This window comes from Branchiostoma belcheri, unplaced genomic scaffold, assembly GCF_001625305.1.
Source record: "Branchiostoma belcheri isolate BF01 breed outbred unplaced genomic scaffold, Haploidv18h27 scaffold156, whole genome shotgun sequence".
NCBI lineage: Eukaryota > Metazoa > Chordata > Leptocardii > Amphioxiformes > Branchiostomatidae > Branchiostoma > Branchiostoma belcheri.
The window spans coordinates 201,946-222,342 of record NW_017803002.1 but is presented as its reverse complement, the minus strand read 5'-3'; the positions used below and the strand labels follow the sequence as shown (position 1 = coordinate 222,342).

The following is a 20,397-nucleotide window of genomic DNA, read 5'->3' as shown; positions in this document are numbered from 1 at the left end:
CTCCATGTAAAAAAGCCCGGTCTATAGGTAGGGTTAAATCAATCAGACCTTTATTCCACATTTCTGCCACACTTGGTTACGTACAGGTCACAACAAAACAGGATGAATGGACATGGTTAATAGATACAAAATCAACTAACTATCGTTATATAAATTCAACTTCTCCTCGCTTTACAGTTATTGTAGAAATAAACGTACAGATCTGTTTTTCGAAGAGTGGTTTGTCTAGTCGCATAAGGAATATGAATTTTTCTACAGTACTTAAGTGCATGAATAGGGGAATAGGTGCTGTACAAACATATACAGTTCATTTCTCTCTTTGCTCAAATTCTGTTACGAAATGGCGTTCGTCTTCTATTTAATAATAAGAATGTTTCCAACAGCTCACAAGACGTCCCAAGCAAAGAAGGATTCAAAGTTCCACCCAAGGACGAAGGCGACCCATCGAAAGGCAAGGCGGGCACGGTCTCTCTGTTTACGGCGTTGTTCCGCTGCTTCTGGCCGCTCGTTACCGTCACTGCTCTATTCCAGACGGTCACCATCATTCTGGGCCTCGCCGCTCCTCAGATTCTCAAGTAAGTGTAGCACCTTTTCTTGCGGACAGAATTGTTTTCTTGCTACAAGAACAGTTATTATTAGCTCTGAGTTTAAGAAATCTTTTCTTGTGTACAGAATGGCTTTCTTGCTATAAGAACAGTTATTATTAGCTCTGAGTTTAAGAAATCTTTTCTTGTGTACAGAATGGCTTTCTTGCTACAAGAACAGTTATTAGCTCTGAGTTGAAGAAATCTTTTCTTGTGGGCAGAATGGTTTTCTTGCTACAAGAACAGTTATTAGCTCTGAGTTTAAGAAATCTTTTCTTGTGTACAGAATGGCTTTCTTGCTATAAGAACAGTTATTATTAGCTCTGAGTTTAAGAAATCTTGTATTGTGTACAGAATGGTTTTCTTGCTACAAGAACAGTTATTAGTTCTGAGTTCAAGAAAACTTTTCTTGTGTACAGAGTGGTTTTCTTGCTACAAGAACAGTTAACTTATTAGCTCTGAGTTGAAGAAATCTTTTCTTGTGGGCAGAATGGTTTTCTTTCTACAAAACAGCTCTTACTTTTTTTTATTTTCTTATGCTAAAGAAGCTAGACATTATTTGTGTACGAACCTAAACTTCATATTATAAGAATAATATTCGTGGTATTGGTTCATTAGCTGTAAGAAAAAAAAATTCTTGGAATAAGAACAATGTGGGTTTCTTAAATTTTCTTGCCACAGGGGTTCTTGTTCAAAGAATAATATTCTTGCTGACAGAAAAAAATTCTTTGCACGAGAGAAAAACAGGAAAAACAAGAGAAAGCATTTTTAGAATTGATTTGATTTTGTAAAATCTCATTTGCATAATAATGAGAAATTGCTATAATTTAATATTGCTAACTACCAGGAATTTAATACTTGCCACATTTGGTAGTTTAGTGAAGGGGAATATCACTAAAAATAATTCATTTAAACCAGGACCTCATTTGCATTATGAAAAAAAAAGACCGACATTCCTCCCATTGATTACGTTTTTGTAATGAAGACAGTTATGCTAATTCTACGAAAATGACAGCGTGTTTCTATATTATTTTTCTAGGCTTTTTAAAAATAATTTTATTCAAGAAATATGAAATAATTCAAGTATTAAGAAACATGGAAGAAACACCCAAACAAAATGTAAGAACCAAGAATAACTAACATCAGTGTCAACTGAAAAAGTCTTAACAAACCACAAAAGCACTGATTTTTGGTTCAGATAAATGTACATGTATATATATCGTTGAATGATATCAAAATTTAAATTATAAATGGTGATATATGTAGTATGAGGCAAAACAAGTTATGTATAAGAAGGCAAAAATAAATAATTAATCTGAACATAAAGTTCCCCACTTACCCTGATACTTCTCTAGCTTCCCTCTCTGAGATGCAATAAGATACTCTGTCTTTTGGTAAAAAGATACTAATTTTTCTAGGCTTTTGATGGGCTTCACAAAAGACAAGGAGGAACACCAGTGGAAAGGCTATCTGTACACCGCTCTGTTAGCAGCTCTGTCAGTTGTCTATTGCCTGGCTGATACCCAGTTCCACAAGCGGTGTAAGACCCTAAACCTGCGACTCAAGACCGTTCTCACATCTGCAGTTTACAAAAAGGTGAACATAAAAACTTATGGATTTTTATGTAGATACCTATGGGGTCATGGATTGATGTTGCGCAACAGCGTTGTACAAGTGAGTTTCTATCACGTGTTGAACACGTGCGGGGCAGGACCTGTCTTAGCCAATCACAGTGTAAGCTTGATCCGCCCTAACCAATCGCAGTGCAGATCTACATGTGCTACTAAATTTGCCGCGTCTTTCAGAATTTCTCGGCCCACTCGAAAGAACCACGGTACCTTTCAATTCAGAGTCGGTTGGTTTTGTGTAGACCCATTTTTCTGATATGAATGACCACGGAGGTATGCATAAAAACCTTTTCGTACTACCCGAAATGTTTTGTTTCCTTTTGTTAGTCTTTGACAGTGACTAGTGAAGCTCGGAAGACGTTCACAGTCGGCTCCATCACGAACCTGATGTCCGTGGATGTCCAGAGGGTGGCGGACACCTGCTATGACCTTCAGTTCGCCTGGTCCGTGCCGTTCAGGATGGCGGGCTCGCTGTACTGTCTGTGGAACGTCCTGGGGATGACTGCTGCTCTGTCCGGGGCCACCGCCTGTGTGCTTCTCTTCCCCTTTTACAGCTGGATGGTCTCAAAGATGAAAGAACTAGAGGTACGGACGCTATTGTTTCTTAAAATAAAATCAGAATTATTATGAATCGAGTTTAAACTGTAATGTCCCACACTAGTAAAAATATATCATATGTACAATTTGTATGTCGTTCTGACGTAATATGACGTCATTATGACGTCATATTATGATATGGTCCGCCATCTTGGATTTTGGCCAATGACGTCATCAAATTAGCATAAATTATGCATTTTTAATTATAAAATTTACATATAATTATATGTGATGTTATTAATATTAAAAACTGTGTAACTTGACATAAAACCCATAAAATTCTGTTGTTAAAATGGAAATTATTAAATTTGGCAAAAAATGTCAGAAATCCGTTGCCATGGCAACAAGAAAAATCATAATCTTATTCCACTGATACAGATTTGTTGCCAACAATATTTTAGGAAAAGTCACCAAGTTTGGCGGTTCTAGCTCTAGCCGTTCAGACGCTATGTGACATCAAAGTTGCCGCGGGCACTTTTAGCCCCCCCCGGTCTAGATAGGGTTAAAACTAGGTATGAAATACTGATTAAAATGTGCTAATGTGACAATATCATAAAGATTGCCTTATTCAATTCAGAATATTTCTAGTTTTGCTGATCTGAAATCGCACTGGATGAATTACCTTTGATTTGCTATGTCATCTACGCAGAGAACACTCATGGAGCACAAGGACTCCCGGATCAAGCTGATGAACGAGGTTCTGAACGGCATCAAGGTGCTGAAGCTGTACGCCTGGGAACTGTCCTTCAAGGCCAAGATTGACGACATCAGGGCGAAGGAACTGAAGGCGATACAACGTTTAGGCTACACGCACGCCGGACTCGCCTTCACATGGAACGTCACAACTCCCCTGGTATGTAAATGTGGCTATTATTTAAGGGTTTATGACCCGCCCGAGGTGAATATGGTGTGATAAAGCCTTGTCAGTTGCTATAACCACAGAATAAAGCCATCGAGTGAGCACAGCGAATGAGGTGGCTTTATGAGGTGGTTATAGCAACTGACAAGGCTTTATCACACCATATTCACCGAGAAATGACAACGCTATTATCATATAGCTTACACGATAGCCTAATCCAGACTGATGAAGTGAAAAGTGACACAATGTACAATTTACCCCTTGCACATGCTAAATAGAACATAGAACATTGTTCCATCTGGAGTCACCTGAGGACACGGTAGGGTTCACGTTCTAACTGGGTCACGGGCAGGGAACAGGTGTTCTTATGGGAGTCACCCGAGGTAATTGGAACACAACTCAAGTTATTTTTTCATTTTTCAGAACTAGAGCTGTGTTCTATTGAGTCACCTGAGGTCATATGCGGGTGATTATTGGGTTGTTTAATGTATGGATTGTTTGGGATGAATAAATACCCGGTTTTGACTCTATTTGTGACATTACGGCGTCATAAGGAATGTGGAATGGAGCCTTCTGATTGGTCAACGTCACCCGGCTATATGATAAAGTGAAACAACCGAACACTACTTTCTACATTGTAAACTTTATTCTAGTAAAAGAAGTACTCTGTTATCATCTCTCTCCAACATAGTAGAGCTACAGCATCTCAATGACAGTTCCCTATGTTCCTTACTACTTCGAGGGTCCACATCACTCTCACACCTACAAAACTGTAATGTGCTTGATGTGGTTCAAAACTTCATTTACTGTACGGGTAGATTCTCGTAATTGATAGATCACCATCTTGTCTTTGTTGTATTTATCTTGTAACTATGCATGTATCTTGTAAATGTGTTTTGAGTAGAAGGTGTTATATTTTATTAAGCATATTTTGCTTTTTGCCCAATACTCAATAAATATATTATGTGAAAAAAAAAAGGCTCACCTGGTAAGGACGTAGATTCCTCATCACTCAGTTCACCAAAATTGACCTTCCTCTTCCCAACCTCATCCTACCTACCAAATATCATTCAGATACATTCATTACACCCCAAGTTATAACCGATAACAAAAAAAAGCAACCCCTGTGTATGATGTAATGAGAGTATTGAAGATGAATTTCACTTTGTTATGACTTGTCCCACCTATAGAAAAGAAAGAGATACATTGTTACAGACTATTACCACTAAGACAAAGTTCACCCTATCTAGTACACAGTACGATACATTCCATGAATTATTGTCATGTCCAACTACCATATCTGCTTACACAGGCCAATTTCTGTACACTTTATTTCAGAGAGACCATATCATCAATACATGACCATATTGTAACTCATATACTGTAGAGATAGTAGTTTATAGTAAGGAATGTAATAAGATAGTTATGTTTACCGAAGGAAAACCTATTGTTTTTGCTCTGTTTCTTCCTCTTCTTCTTCTCCAAACAGTGACCTCTGATCTGACCAATGACATGATTTGTTGACGTTAGTCACCATGGTGACTGGTGTTGGGTTATATAATGTTGCAATTTCATGGTCTTCTCTGCTCCTGTCACCATTTGCCAGTAGTACATGTTTGTGAATGTGTTTGAGTAAGAATTAACAGAGCAGACCATATCGGAAGGTAAACATTATGCATTTGCTTTGCAAATGTTACCTTTCTAGTTTAGCTTTGTAGTATTGTTGTCGAGCAATAAAATTCATTCGTTTCTTTCCTGTCAGGTTTCGTTTGCGATCTTTGCTGCGTACGTTCTGAGCGACGAGAAAAACGTCCTGGACGCGGAGATTGCGTTTGTGGTCCACTCCCTCATGGAAGGTCTGCAGTTCGCATTCGCCGTCCTTCCACACTTGTACAACAACATTCTACAGGCAAGTAGTACTCTGTAGTAGTTTCATTTAGTGTTTCTCTCTTATTTTAACTCATACCAATTATTATCATTATCATTATTGCACTGTATTTATAACTTATATTACCTTATTTCATTGCCATTAACTTATACCGTACATTGTTTGATTATCCTATTATTGTATTATTTCCATTTTCTAATGTATTTTTTCCATTTCTTGATTATATTTAATTTTGTATAGTTTAGAGGAGGGCCTAGTATAAGCATTCCATGCTTCTCCCCTCCTCCTGCACCTGTTTTTATCCTTGTTTTGTATTATTATTGTCTATTTATTAATGTGCAAACTTAATAAATTAAAAAAAAATCAAATAAAGTACACAATCATTTTTGGACGTAAATTCCCTATCTGATAATTCTTTAGAACATCTTTTACTTTACGGATCATCCTTTAGTAGTTTTGAGACTAGTTGTAAAATTATGAGCTTTACTCAGAATTTCATCATCAAAAATGGTCGTTTTGTATCTGATTGATCTTTTCGACTTTAATTATTCTACTCATGTCAGTAATTCTAAGAGATAGGGGTTGGGACTTCTTTTTTTTATTTACTTCAGAATTCACCTCTTACTACTTGCGCTAGCCTGTTGAATTTCACTAAACCCCAATTAGCTTGTTTCGATTTTGTATATTTGTTTATTTATCTATGTAAGTAGTATATCTCTGTTTAATCATTTTGCGTAGATGGCGCCGTTAATATATTAGGTTCCATGGAACTTGAGTTCGATGCCATCTTGTATGTTTTTATGCTTTTGTTGTTTTAATAAAAAAAAGCGCACAAACAATCATTTTGTTAGAATGGGGACAGGAGGCGGTACCGACTTCCGACGACATTTGACCTTGTACTGACGTAGCATTTGCGGAAAAATTATGTATCTACGGCACTTGTGTCAAATAGATGCACTTTGTAACTAGGCTATCTTCACTTATAACTTTATCATTTGCCGTACATTGTACTCGTGACAATCGTTGTGCAATAAACTTTGAATTTGACTTATAACGATTGGTAAAGTACCAATCAATCATCGTATTTGAACTGTTGTTATTTAAATAAATGAATAAAAAATATATAGTTTCATTGTTTCACAAGTACAATTGTGGCCAACTTTATATGCAACCTATAAAGGAAAGCATGAAAGTAACAGAAGATTAATATAGATATAATTTTGATGATTTTTATTATCTTTTCGCAGGCGAAAGTCTCTCTGAGCCGTATAGAAGATTTTCTTGGACAGGATGAATTGAATCCTGATAATGTGCAAAGAGCCGAGCCAGGTAAAGGCGATTTACATTGTACAAGTAGACTGGGCTTGTGCCTTGTTGCCTTAGGCCACAGCAAGTAATTTTTATGGATGACATAAGCGCGCGCATTAATTTTCGCCTGATTTTGGTAAAAAAACAACAAGAAAGTTTGTTGCCTTCTGACAGTGGTCAACATGCCGAAAATGGGCAAAGATGTCTGTTGCCATGCTGGAAGGTGGGTGTCAGATAACTATGGAGAGAGGAGACAAGAAAAGGCTCTGATTTAATGTTTTGTTTCTTACTTTGATGCAGTGATATGTGATGCTGCTGTATATATGTGATGTTCCCACTGAATCAAAACCATCTGTACAATGATTGAGTTAAAATTTTAAATTGTAGGAACCTTGTTTTTTTTCGTCCGCTCGCATTAAATTTGGAATCTGCGGAGGATGTCATCCATAAAATTTACGTGCTGTGGCCTTATGAGAAATTCCCATGTTTAGTTGGACCCGTGTGCCGTTATGGTTTTCAACAGTAAAGACGCCACGTCAAAACACATTATCATGCTGAATAATGAAACGCTATTTTACATATCTAACTTTAAATTTGATGCCAGCCTCGTATTAATAGATGCACGGTCTATTTTCCAGGTCCTCCAATATCGGTACAAGATGGAACGTTCAGCTGGGGTAGCAAAGAAGAACCCATCCTGAAAGAGTAAGTGGAACTCTATATGTTACTGTAAAGAAGAACCCATACTAAAAGATTACGTTCTATGTTTACTACTACTATAGGGCCCTTAACGTTATGCTCAAAATCAACATATGCATATTTGCCGCCAAGGGCCTTATTTTTTTTTAAGTCATGCTCTCCTTTTAAGAATTAGGGAAGAAATGTAACCTTTATTCAGTTTACTGACATATTTACTATAGTATAGATCTATACTATAATAGTATAGAAATGCATTTCTATCAAACAGAAACAATGTAATACGAACGTAAATAGATATTGGGACACTTTGATCTCACAGGGTGAATATGATTTATTAATAAATGGAAGATATGTAGATGTTATTCTGAGCAAAAGGTTTATTAGACTAGTGATCAGAGCATATTAATATTCATTCTGTCAAATTTCAGAACAGTTGTGATTTTTAGCCCTAATAATAATTTTTTTTTAAAAATCTATAGGGCCATATAATTATAATTATACATATTGTACGGCAAATGATAAATGATATAGAAATAACGAAGATACGATTAATCATAATCATGCCTTCAATTATCAGAGTTATCAAGCAAGGATTGATGTTTTTTTTTAAATCTATTGTACAGTGGTACTGTCTTTAACCAAGTACAGGAGAACCATCATAAATAGACAGGTTTTATGTGTTACCTTTAACAACGTCTAAACTTGGCTATTTTTGGTTTCCTGTAGTATCAACCTGAGCATCCCCGAAGGTGCGCTGGTGGCTGTGATTGGTCAGATCGGTTCGGGAAAGTCCTCCCTTCTGTCAGCTCTGCTGGGAGAGATGGAGAAGACAAATGGACGCGTTTCTGTCAAGGTATTGTAATAAAAAGACTACTCGTCCTTTTAAAGGGGCATTGTTTAACATTTTTACAGCCTACAGGAGGTGCGTGCTGTGTTTCCAACTTTAAAGCACAATATTAAGGCGTCATCTCCATTTCCTGAATGACACATATCTTCATCAATGCAGTCAGGTTGATTTAACTAACGTTTTTAATATCCGCCACCCAAAGCAACACTTCCGAACGTATGCCCTGAAGAAAGGAAAAGAAATAAAGAAGGAAGGAAGTTAGAGAAAGAATGAAAGGGAGAAAGAATAAAAGACGGAAAGAAAGAAAAAGAAAGAAAGAAATGAAGAAAAGGAGTCTATTACAGTGGTACTAGTAGTTAACAAAAAGATTAATCCTCTTCATCAGTATAAAATAATATTATCTCAATGCATGTTTTTTTTAATCAGGGAAGCACTGCTTACGTATCGCAACAACCGTGGATCCAAAACGCCACCTTGCGGGACAACATCCTGTTTGACAGCCCCATGAACAGGTGCCGGTATGACGAGGTCCTGGACTCCTGTGCGCTGGGACCGGATCTGGAGATGCTGTCGGGAGGAGACCTGACAGAGATTGGGGAGAAGGTAAGGAGAACTGTCAGTACCATCCTGTGTTGCGCTGTTTACGTTACTTTAGTAGTTTTCGACTGACTGACAGAGGGCGAGAGAGGGGGGGGGGGAGAGGGAGAGGGGGAGAGAGGGAGGGACAGAAAGATCGGGGGAGAGGGGAGAGAGGGAGATAGAGAGAGGGGGGTGAGAGAGGGACGAGAAACTTAAACGTTAAAACGCCAGCAAGAAAGTATTTTCATGTGATGCCAGTGGTGCTGGTGTACGTAATTACCTGCCTGCTTACCTGCCAAGTTTGCTAGTGGTTGTGAGTAGGTCGTAAGTCGTCGTGGTATGCTTGGGGTACAAACATCTAGTAACATTGCTCTAGTAACATTTCTCTTGTGTATATCATTACCTGAATGTCTAACCATCATCTATGCCACGATGTACCGTTAGGGTATTAACCTCAGCGGCGGGCAGAAGCAGCGGGTGAGCCTGGCCCGTGCGGTGTACAGCGGCGCGGATGTGTACTACCTGGATGACCCGCTCAGCGCCGTGGATCCTCACGTAGGACGCCACATCTTCGACCACGTCGTCGGTCCTAACGGCTTGCTGAAAAATAAGGTTAATTGATATTACCAAGACTATTATTATTATTGCTGGTAGAAAGTAAGAGGCATGGCTTTGTACAGGTGTTAATTGAGTTAACCCAATCAAATCCCAACAGCCAATCAGCAAGAAGAATAGAGGAAAGCTGTATGCCTATTGGCTGCTTGCTAAATGCCATTCTGATGACTCAAGACCGAATATGGTAACACACTGCTAAAGTACATTTTCTATTACACAGCTAAAAAGATAAAATGAAAATTGTTATGTTGTAACGTTTCAGACTAGACTGTTGGTGACCCACGGTACCAGCTTCCTGCCGCAGTGTGACCGGGTCATCGTCCTACAGGACGGCAGGATATGGCTCATGGGGGACTTCAAGACCCTAGTGGACCAGAACAGGGAGTTTGCTGAATATATCCGTACCTACACCAACATGGCGGAGGGAGAGTCCTACACCAACATGGCGGAGGGAGAGTCCTACACCAACATGGCGGAGGGAGACTCCTACACCAACATGGCGGAGGGAGAGTCCTACCCCAACATGGCGGAGGGAGAGTCCTACACCAACATGGCGGAGGGAGAGTCCTACACCAACATGGCGGAGGGAGAGTCCTACACCAACATGGCGGAAGGAGAGTCCCAGTCAAATGGTCAGTAGAAGAGTTTTGAGATACTGTATACAGTGTTGCATTCCAACACGTACTTCGCGAAAACATGTTTTAGAATGCAACATAGCAAGTAGAATCCATCTGTCTTTCAAAATGTGGTCTATTTCAAATCATATTTTGGAATAACACGAAGTGGGAGGCGTTGTTATTCCAAAATATGGTTTAAAATAGACCACGTTTTGGTACGAAATAACCAGCATTAGTGCCAATGCTTCCCATCATAACATTGACAGTGAATTTCGTTCTTGCAGAAAGGAACAAGAGGAAAGTAGAGGAGGGCCCGGTCATACCTGTAAACAAGAAGTGGTGCGACTCAAATGGGAATGTTAAAGATTTGACCAGGTAAGAGTTAGCCTCCTGTGCATTTTTTTGTGTGTGTGGTCGTCAGCCGCACCTGGAAGGTATGTACAGTAGGCTAGAGAGCACGATCACTTTTTTTTTATGTCCGTAGATTTTTGTAACCCCTTTAAAAACATATTGCTGGATTGATATGTTATCTTGTCCATATGTAGATTACCGATAATTCTTTAAACTTTCAGGGACCCCGAAGCAATATAATCAAAGACTGGATATTCTACTATTACTTTTTAGCTTTCCTACTAAAAATAAACATGTGAATAAAATCGTTTTTGTGCTTTGACTTTCGTCATTTTTCGTATATTTTTTTCATCCACATTTAACTAGCAGTAGAAGTCAAAACCTTAAGGCCCGAGTAATGGTCAAAATTTGAAACTATTTTCCGTTGTGTTTGCTTGAATTGATATAGATATCAAATTTAAAATTGACCGTCTCTGTTTAAGCATTTTAGAATATGTCAAAACATACTTGGAAAAGCCTAGTAGCTACACACTAGCAGGCAAAAGTGTGTATGATGTTGTATTAAAGCTCTAAGATAAAGATGATATGTTGTTAGGTGCGACCTGGAAGGCAGTGTTTAATGTCAAACTTAAGTGGAGCGGTCACGGCAAAAATAAAACAGCCATCAAAATTTACAGTAATTTTTACTGGCCTGTTTGGGCAGGTCATTTATTGATTGAAAAAATGTGATTTTTATTTTGGCACATTGTTTAGATGGATTGCCAAAATGATGGCTTTTTATTTTCTTATTTTTACCGACATTTTGGAAAAAATAATTTTAGATAAAATTATACCTTTATGAACACATAATACGTGCAGCATAGATTTGAAATAACTATGACGTATGAGGGTTTATCTCAAGAAAGGAGTTTTGGGCCAGAGGATTTCGGGAAAAGCTTAAAAATAAATTGTATCGACGTTTTCTCAGGCAAAACAGTTGGCTAACCAAACGTCTTTCCCTTCCCAGCACCAACGGACTTCGAAGGCGACTACAAGGTGAGAGCAAAGATCTAGGTCAAGACCAAAATGGCGGTCAAGATCAAAGTCAGCAAACACCAGTGGAGGAGCAGAGGAAGGAAAGTAAACTCATGCAGGAGGAGGAAGACGACGATATCGGTGGGCTTGGTGGGGTAAGTCCATGTGTACTAGTAGTAAATGGTTTATTGATAAACAAATAACAAATCGACCTTGCAGCAATAGCTGAATTGCGCCGAAGTTGACAATCATCAAGTACAGTAAATCAATAAAAAGTATATATTATTATACATCTATATACAAAGTTCAAATATTATCAACGTCATTAAAGATACTACAGATATAACGTGGTGGTTGATACTTAGTATCCCTGTGTTCAAAAGTGCTACTGCAATAACGGAAGTATCGTTTTGGGAGGCTCTGGGGTTTTTATGTTTGGCCTGCGCACAGAGTAGGGTATTAACTATTCTGTACCAAGGAAATGCTTCAGTCGTTCTAAAATCTAATATTTTCTAGATATTTTAACCAAAGTTCATGGCAATCCATCCGCGTCTTATGCAGCAAGTTTAAACTGTAATTTCCAACACAACAAATTGGACTCACCCAAATTTTTCAACTGTACAACTCCAGTCTTTGTCAAGGAATGAACAATCCACCGCTTCCGTGACGTCACGCAGATAACACACGTGACTCCGTGAGCAGTAGATCATAGGTTGCAGAAAGTCTGTGGCGCCCTCCGTCTCTGTTGAGGGATGGTTGTAATGCCCTGATGTAGATGGCCTCTTTAATCCCTCGTGCAAAGAAATCCAGTTCTGAGTCCAAGATTCTTGTAGTTGGAAATTACAGTTGTTGGAAATTACAGTTTAAGCTTGCTGCAAAATGACTTATACCAACACAGATGAACTTTCAAGATACCATCCACATCTTCATGAGTTATCTTTAGGCGTATACGATGCTAAATTACGAACAGTCAACCACCACGAACATCCAAACGCTACCAAAAACATATAAAACTGATAAGATCAACGAACCATCTCCTATATTGGTTAAGCCGTTGCTTTTAAGTATTTCAAGGCAACGGATTAAACATTAAAATGTTTTTTTTTTATCTTTTTCTACCGTTTTTAGATAAAGTTGTCAGTGCTTAGAGACTACATCAAATCCTTCGGTGTCGGCTTGTTCACCTGCTTGTGTCTGCTGAACTGTGGCCACCTCATCGCAAACAAGTACTCCGTCATATGGCTGAGTGACTGGACCAACGACAGCGCCACCAACGACACCCTGTCAATCAACCGGAACTATCTTCTACTGGGTGGTTATGCCGCACTTGGCCTGATGCAAGGTAGTGTGAACTCGGTAACACTGTTAGTAAGGCCACAGCAAGTAATTTTTATGGATGACATCAGCGCGCGCATTAATTTTCGCCTGATTTTGGGAAAAAAAACAAGAAATTTTGTTGCCTTCTGACAGTGGTCACCATGCCAAAAATGGGCAAAGATGTCTGTTGCCATGCCGGAAGGTGGATGGCAGATAACTATATGAAGAGAGGAGACAAGAAAAGGCTCTGATCTAATGTTTTGCTTCTTACTTTGATGCAGTGATATGTGATACTGGCTTGTATATGTAATGTTCTTACTGAATCAAAACCATTTGTACAATGATTGAGTCAAAATTTTAAAATGTAGAACCTTGTTTGTTTTTTTTCGGCTCGCCTTGTTTTTTTTCGCCCGCTCGCATTAGATTTGTATTCTGTGGAGGATGTCATCCATAGAATTTACTTGCTGTGGCCTAAACTGTAAAGACATTTATAATTCATTGATAGATATTCTGCTGGTGAATAGTTTCATTTGGTTGGTAAGTCATACAATAAAGAGATACGTTGTGTATCTCTAAGTAGATGCTTGCTTAGTTTGGGTGCCATAAGCGATAGATTTTTGATGGGGAGCAACCCTAATGTCCGCTGACAAGAGCATCTGCCCAAGCCATTTATCCATCACGATAATTAGAGCCAGGTTGCCTAATCGGTGAAAATTTGTTTGTTTGTTTCGCATAACCGGTAAACGGCCTCAAGGCATAAGCTGCGTAAGGCCGGACTGTAAGGTTTGAGCCACTCACACCGGGAAGGTCCCCTACTCTTTCGATAAGTGCGGTGGGTTCTTTAACGTGCGTGGGGTGTGGCTCTCCCCAAACACGGGACCTCCATTTAACGTCTTATCCGTGGGACGTCCCTAACCGAAGCTAGGTACTCATTTCCACCTGTGTGAAGTGTGGAAAGCCGTGTAAAGTGCCTTTTCCAAGGGCACAATATCGTTGACATGATTTTCCTCGATGTTTTGTCTCCAGGAGCCTGTGCGATGTTGAAACATGTGTGTGTATCTGAGGGTCCAGATTTGTCCTTGATGTTTTGTCTCCAGGAGCCTGTGCGATGTTGAAACATGTGTGTGTATCTGAGGGTCCAGATTTGTCCTTGATGTTTTGTCTGCAGGAGCCTGTGCGCTGTTGAAACATGTGTGTGTGTCTGAGGGCGCTGTCCTTGCCGCCAAGCGCGTCCACGACAAGGCCTTACACCACCTCCTCCGTGGACCGCTCCAGTTCTTCGACGTTACCCCGCTGGGTCGGATCATCAACCGGTTTTCTCAGGAGGTGGAGCGCGTGGACAGGGGGATTGGCGGGATGATCATGCACGGCATCTTTTGCGTCCTGTTGTCCTTCAGCACCTTGTTCATAGTCAGCTTCTCCACGCCACTTTTCGTCGTGATGCTACTGCCGATAGCTCATCTCTACTTCTACATGCAGGTACGGTACTTTTTTTTTGAATTTACAATTCGACATGGATAATATAAGACACGGTGGTGAGGTACTCTAGCTGTAGCTAATTTTAACCTCACCACCAGACATACAAGTATACAGCGACAAAAAAATGACAAAAAAAAACAGGGAACAGCAAATGGGTGGAAATGGCAACACGGTGATTATGGTAATGAATAATAATGAATGGTAAGGAAGAACATGTTTTGTAGGCTATGTAGGAGTTATATAATCTAATACAAACAGTTTAGTATCAATAACGTAAGTTTGGGTGATTGTCAAAATGATACAGTTTGTATCTGAGTGTAAATCGGGTGATCCTCTATGTAAAATGTTACATAAGAATTGTAAATCGTCGTGCGGCCATGTACATGTGTATGGCTCATTCTTATTAAAATGTACAAAATTCTGGTAACGGAGGTTACAACATCGCAACAAAAAAGCTACAGTTTTTAGCTTCATCTTTTAGGAGCAAGTGGTAACGAGTACGGTCCAAGCATTCAAAAGCTTGGCGACTTTGGTATACCGGTTTAAGTTTAATACTGACATAAAAAGTAACAAACAACCTTTACGGAGGTTATGTAACAGTCATTACTGTAAACATTTTGTGCACCAAGGCTGGCTACAAATGGCAGCAAACACTCATGTCTTATTTCTTTTGTCATATCGATTCTCGCGTCAGTATATTTATCATAATGACATGTCAATCCTTGTTCTATGTGGGTCCTCTATGTTGGTGGCGGTATAAGAATAAAAAGTTGAACTAGAGAAGTTGAAAGCAAATGCTTAATGTTTACCTTCGGACATTGTCTGCTCTGTCAATTTTTACTTTACAAACACATTCACACACATGTACTACTAGTATATGGTGACAGGAGCAGAGCAGACCAGGAAATTGCAACATTATGTAACCCAACACCAGTCACTATGGTGACATACGTAAACAAATTATGTCATTGTTCAGGTCAGAGGTCACTGTTTGGAGAAGAAGAAGAGGAAGAAACTGAGTAAAAACAATATGTTTAAAAAAATTACTGTGTCTTCACCACGTCTTTTGTTTACACATGCTGGAATTAAAAAAAAAAATATTCTTTTTCTTCTCAGCGATACTTCAACGCAACAATCCAGCAGCTGAGGAGATTCCAGTCCAAGAGCAGCACCCTGATCCACACCCACTTCAGCGAGACGCTGCAGGGGGTCAGCACCATCCGGGCCTTCAACCGCTGCACACAGTTCGTGCAACAAAACCGGGCAAGGGTGGACGAACACCAGACGGCATTTCACTCTAGCGGCAACGCAGAACTGTAAGTGTCAGAGAGAGGGGCGTATGCATATTACACTGCTGTACCTGTACTTGGTGCTAAAAAAACATCCACACTAGCGCTGCTGTCCCTGTCCTTGGTGCTAAAAAACATCCACACTAACACTGCTTTCCCTTTCCTTGGTGCTAAACAGTATCCACACTAACACTGCTTTCCCTGTCCTTGGTGCTAAAACAGTATCCACACTAACACTGCTGTCCCTCTCATTGGTGCTAAACAGCATCCACACTAACACTGCTGTCCCTGTCCTTGGTGCTAAACAACATCCACACTAACACTGCTTTCCCTGTCCTTGGTGCTAAACAGCATCCACACTAACACTGCTGTCCCTGTCCTTGGTGTTAAACAACATCCACACTAACACTGCTGTCCCTGTCCGTTGGTGTTAAACAAAATCCACACTAACATTGCTTTCCCTGTCCTTGGTGCTAAACAGCATACACACTAACACTGCTGTCCCTGTCCTTGGTGCTAAACAACACCCACACTAACACCGCTGCCTCTGTCCTTGGTGCTAAACAACATCGACACTAACACTGCTGTCACTGTCATTGGTGCTAAACAACATCGACACTAACACTGTTGTCACTGTCCTTGGTGCTAAACAACATTCACACTAACGCATTACATGTATTACGCAATCTGGTAGAAACGGCGATTCTATAGTTAGAGATCCCAGAGTACGGAGTCTCTGTAAACAGAAACTCCAATCAGGATGTCTGCCGATAGAATCACCGATTTTACAGAGATGCCGATTCCGTTAATAGTTTCCTCAGGTTGGTAAGACACTGAGTGACATTTATCAAATGTGAAAGATATTCTATGTGATGAGTGTTATTCAACTGAAAATATCAACAATCGGCATTTCTGAGTCAAGAGACTCTTTTTACGCAACCAAGTCTTTTATTCAGCCGACGTTTCGGTGCCCGTCTGTCACCTTCCTCGGGGCAATTCTGACTGGCTCACATTGCATTGCAGCACAGGTGTCGCTGCTATAGGTGCATTCCCAATGTACAATATTTACATATCTACACATATGCGTGATTGGATTACAGGGTAATGTATCTACAATGCGTTCTCAAACGTGCGGAAGTTGAATATATATACACATAATGGTGGACAGTTATTTAACAGTTACAGAAAACTAGGAACAGAATCCATAAAGCGGTTCCAAATTTACAGAAGTGTCATAATTACATGGTAGTCATAAAAATGTTCTAGCACCCCCTCCAACCCATTTTGTTACCAAAAGGTTATTCATCTATTTTCCTTTTGGTAAAAAAAAATGTGCAAGCACCCCATCTAACCCATTTCGTACTCAACCCAAAGCATGAACACTAAAAAGTGCTTTCCTTGCATTTCCGCCCACAGCTGGCTGAAGGTAGGACTGGACATGGCTGGAAGTGCCGCCACCTTGTTCGCTGCCCTGTTCGTAGTACTCGGACGGGAGAGTCTCAGCCCAGGAACTGTGGGATTATCTATATCATCCGTACTTCATGTGAGAATTCTCACCTTTTTTTCCTTCTTTGTCTATAATTTATGCAGCTTTTCGTATCCCTTCGCTATATGATGCTAATTTATTTGTTGCACTTAAAATTAACTTTCCATAAGTTTACAATAGATACGTAGATATGATCATGATTAGCGCTTTTATATTCCGTAAATTACGGATGATTGACTCATGGGCAATCAACTACAACACATGACTTTAGAACTACGCCTTTCTTAGCATGAAAGTTCATCTGTGTTGGTACAAATCATTAAGAAATAAAGACTAAGCTTTAACTTCCAACACTTAGATACAAAATTGGGACTTACCCCAAATTTTTGGTTGACTCCATCAACCTTGTTTACGGAATGGACCTGTCTACTCTTGGAACGTGACGTCAGAGACACGTGACCGTAGTAGTGGTGAACAGAGAACCCTAAACAGAGACGGGGGCGACACAAGTTATCTGGCACGTATGACCCGCTACTACGGTCACGTGTCTCTGACGCCACGTTCCAAATTTGGGAAAGTCCCAATTCTGTATGTATCTAAGTGTTGGAAGTTAAAGCTTAGTCTTTATTTCATACGCCTTTCTTGGTGAATAAGATTTTACAATAGTTGTAGGTTAGTTACAACTCCATCGTCAGATGCATGATCCGCCGCTCTGTGGTACCTGAAAGCAACCCTTTTGTCATTTGCAGTACATGAAAACTTGAAAAATATTAAAAAGTTATTTCTATTTTTGCAGCATTCAGCATTTAGGAAACTCGTGACTTGTTTTAACAGCAGAATGATGAGTTAACAATACATTTCCCTATCTGATAATTCTTTAGAACATCTTTAACTTTACGGATCATCATTTTGCAGTTTTGAGACTAATTGTAAAATTATGAGCTTTACTCAGAATTTCATCACCAAAAGTGGTCGTTTTGTATCTAATTGATCTTTTCGAATTCAATTATTCTACTCGTGTCCTATCAGTAATTCTAAGGGATAGGGGTTGGGAATTGTGCTCGTTGAATTCCACTTACTAAACCCCAATTAGTTTGTTTCGATTTTGTATATTTGTTTTTTTTTCATGTAATCAGTATATCTTTGTTTAATCATTTTGTGTAGATGGCTCCATTAATATAAGTTCCATGGAACTTGAGTGCGATGTCATCTTGTACGTATTTAGGTTTTTGCTGTTTTGATAAAAAAACAATACATTTTGTACTACTTCACATTACAGATTGACGGGATATTGACGGCGATAATTCACATCATAGGACGGATGGAGAGGAACATGGTGGCCTTCATGAGGATGGAGGAATACGCAGAGACACCTGCAGAGGTAAGGTTATGTTTTCTTACTTTATTTACTTTACTTAGGCCATTCGCCCCTCCCAGGGCATAGGCCACCGGTTATGTTCTTCCACTGCACTCGTCTCTGGGCCTTCTTTCTCAGGTCCTGCCAGCTGGTACTGATACTCTCATCTCCTCCTCCGTGTCCCTTCTCCAGCTGTTCTTGGGTCTACCCCTCTTTCTCTTACCCTGTGGATTCCAGGTCAGGGCCTGCTGAGTGATACTAGTGTTGGCCTTCCTCAGCGTGTGTCCTATCGAGGACCATTTTCTCTTTAGAATCTGTTCTCTGATGGGTTGTTGTAGACAAAGGGAAAGCACTCTCTTTGGAAAGAGTGCCACAAAGTGGTAGCTGCTATACTTCACTGTCCGATTTATTCAAGTGTTAATTAGCTTCTTCATTAGTTTATTTTGCTATAATTTTGTTTTTAACTGTATAATGGTTACCTACGTACGATTTGTTTATATTTATTTCTTCATTTGCCTTGATTTTCATTTAAGTATTTCAGTTCAATTATGATTGTTTTGTAGTTCTTTTATACATGTAATCTATTTAATTTGTGGCAGGAAGAACATAAAGAGATACCAATTATGTAAATTATTACCTAATTTGCATAATCAATGTGAAAATTCTGTGACTCATTGGTGAATGATGGGAATTTTATCATAAGGCCAAGAGGTTGTATAAGCCTTTAAGGCTTCATCTCCTCCTGCACAGTGTTTTTAATTTAATTTAATTTACTTCACCTTGTATCTAGTTTTTTTGTGCGAAATAAATAAATGAATGATAAAAAATCAAAATAGATAGTTTGGGTAAGTGGACTAAGTCCAGCTTCTGTTCTGCAGGCTGACTGGATTGTTGAGGACCACAGACCACCCGACCACTGGCCGACTGAAGGGAAGATCAGCCTAAGTTCGTACCAGACTCGCTACCGCGAGGGGCTGGACCTGGTCATCAAGGACATTACAGTCAACATCAACAGTGGCGAAAAGGTATATTCATGTAATTTTTTTGTATATTTGTTTATTGCTATAAGCTAGACCACAATATAATCGACTACAAGTGTACAAAGTTGCCTTCTGACAGTGGTCACCATGCCGAAAATGGGCAAAGATGTCTGTTGCCATGCCGGAACGTGGATGACAGATATATATGAAGAGAGGAGACAAGAAAAAGACTCTGATTTAATGTTTGGTTTCTTACTTTGATGCAGTGATATGTGATGCTGGCTGTCTATATGTGATTTTCCCACTGAATCAAAACCATTTGTACAATGATTGAGTCAAAATTTAAAAATGCAGGAACCTTGTTTTTTTCGGCCCGCTTTGTTTTTTTTTTCGCCCGCTCGCATTAGATATGGAGTCTGCGGAGGATGTCATCCATGAAATTAACAAATTTACTTGCTGTGGCCTAAGTTGTCTAATGAAAAGTGTTTTTTTTTTACAGATAGGGATCGTGGGTAGAACCGGAGCTGGGAAGTCGTCCCTCGTGTTGGCCCTCTTCCGCATCATTGAAGCAGCAGGAGGAGAAATCGTCATCGACGGGGTGAACATTTCTGACATCGGGCTGCACGACCTGCGATCACGCATCACCGTTATTCCACAGGTGAGTTAATATCACTACGGTAATTATGAAGCAAGCTTTAACTGCAATTTCCAACATAAAAAATTCAGTCTCATTTGACAAAATAAGAATCTTGGACTCAGAACCGGACTTCTCTGCACGAGGGATGTAACAGGCCATCTACATCAGGGCATTACAACAACCATCCCTCAACAGAGACGGGGGGCGCCACAGACTTTCTGCAACCTATGATCCACTGCTCACAGAGTCACGTGTGTTATCTGCGT

The 20,397-nt window shown here is 39.7% G+C and overlaps 1 protein-coding gene across 1 annotated transcript in view; it reads left to right on the top strand.

Moving 5' to 3' along the window:
• LOC109465667 (multidrug resistance-associated protein 1-like) overlaps positions 1-20,397 on the top strand; it is a 37,167-nt gene that overhangs the window by 12,977 nt on the left and 3,793 nt on the right. Inside the window, exons 8-26 of the mRNA XM_019763050.1 lie at positions 384-575; positions 2,003-2,180; positions 2,540-2,797; positions 3,459-3,662; positions 5,431-5,577; positions 6,804-6,885; positions 7,503-7,569; positions 8,290-8,416; positions 8,837-9,013; positions 9,434-9,601; positions 9,867-10,073; positions 11,586-11,741; positions 12,715-12,931; positions 14,072-14,382; positions 15,499-15,698; positions 17,088-17,214; positions 18,437-18,538; positions 19,393-19,539; positions 19,994-20,152. Of these exons, the coding sequence (XP_019618609.1) occupies positions 384-575; positions 2,003-2,180; positions 2,540-2,797; positions 3,459-3,662; positions 5,431-5,577; positions 6,804-6,885; positions 7,503-7,569; positions 8,290-8,416; positions 8,837-9,013; positions 9,434-9,601; positions 9,867-10,073; positions 11,586-11,741; positions 12,715-12,931; positions 14,072-14,382; positions 15,499-15,698; positions 17,088-17,214; positions 18,437-18,538; positions 19,393-19,539; positions 19,994-20,152 (3,226 nt within the window). The remainder of the gene's footprint in view (positions 1-383; positions 576-2,002; positions 2,181-2,539; positions 2,798-3,458; positions 3,663-5,430; positions 5,578-6,803; positions 6,886-7,502; positions 7,570-8,289; positions 8,417-8,836; positions 9,014-9,433; positions 9,602-9,866; positions 10,074-11,585; positions 11,742-12,714; positions 12,932-14,071; positions 14,383-15,498; positions 15,699-17,087; positions 17,215-18,436; positions 18,539-19,392; positions 19,540-19,993; positions 20,153-20,397) is intronic.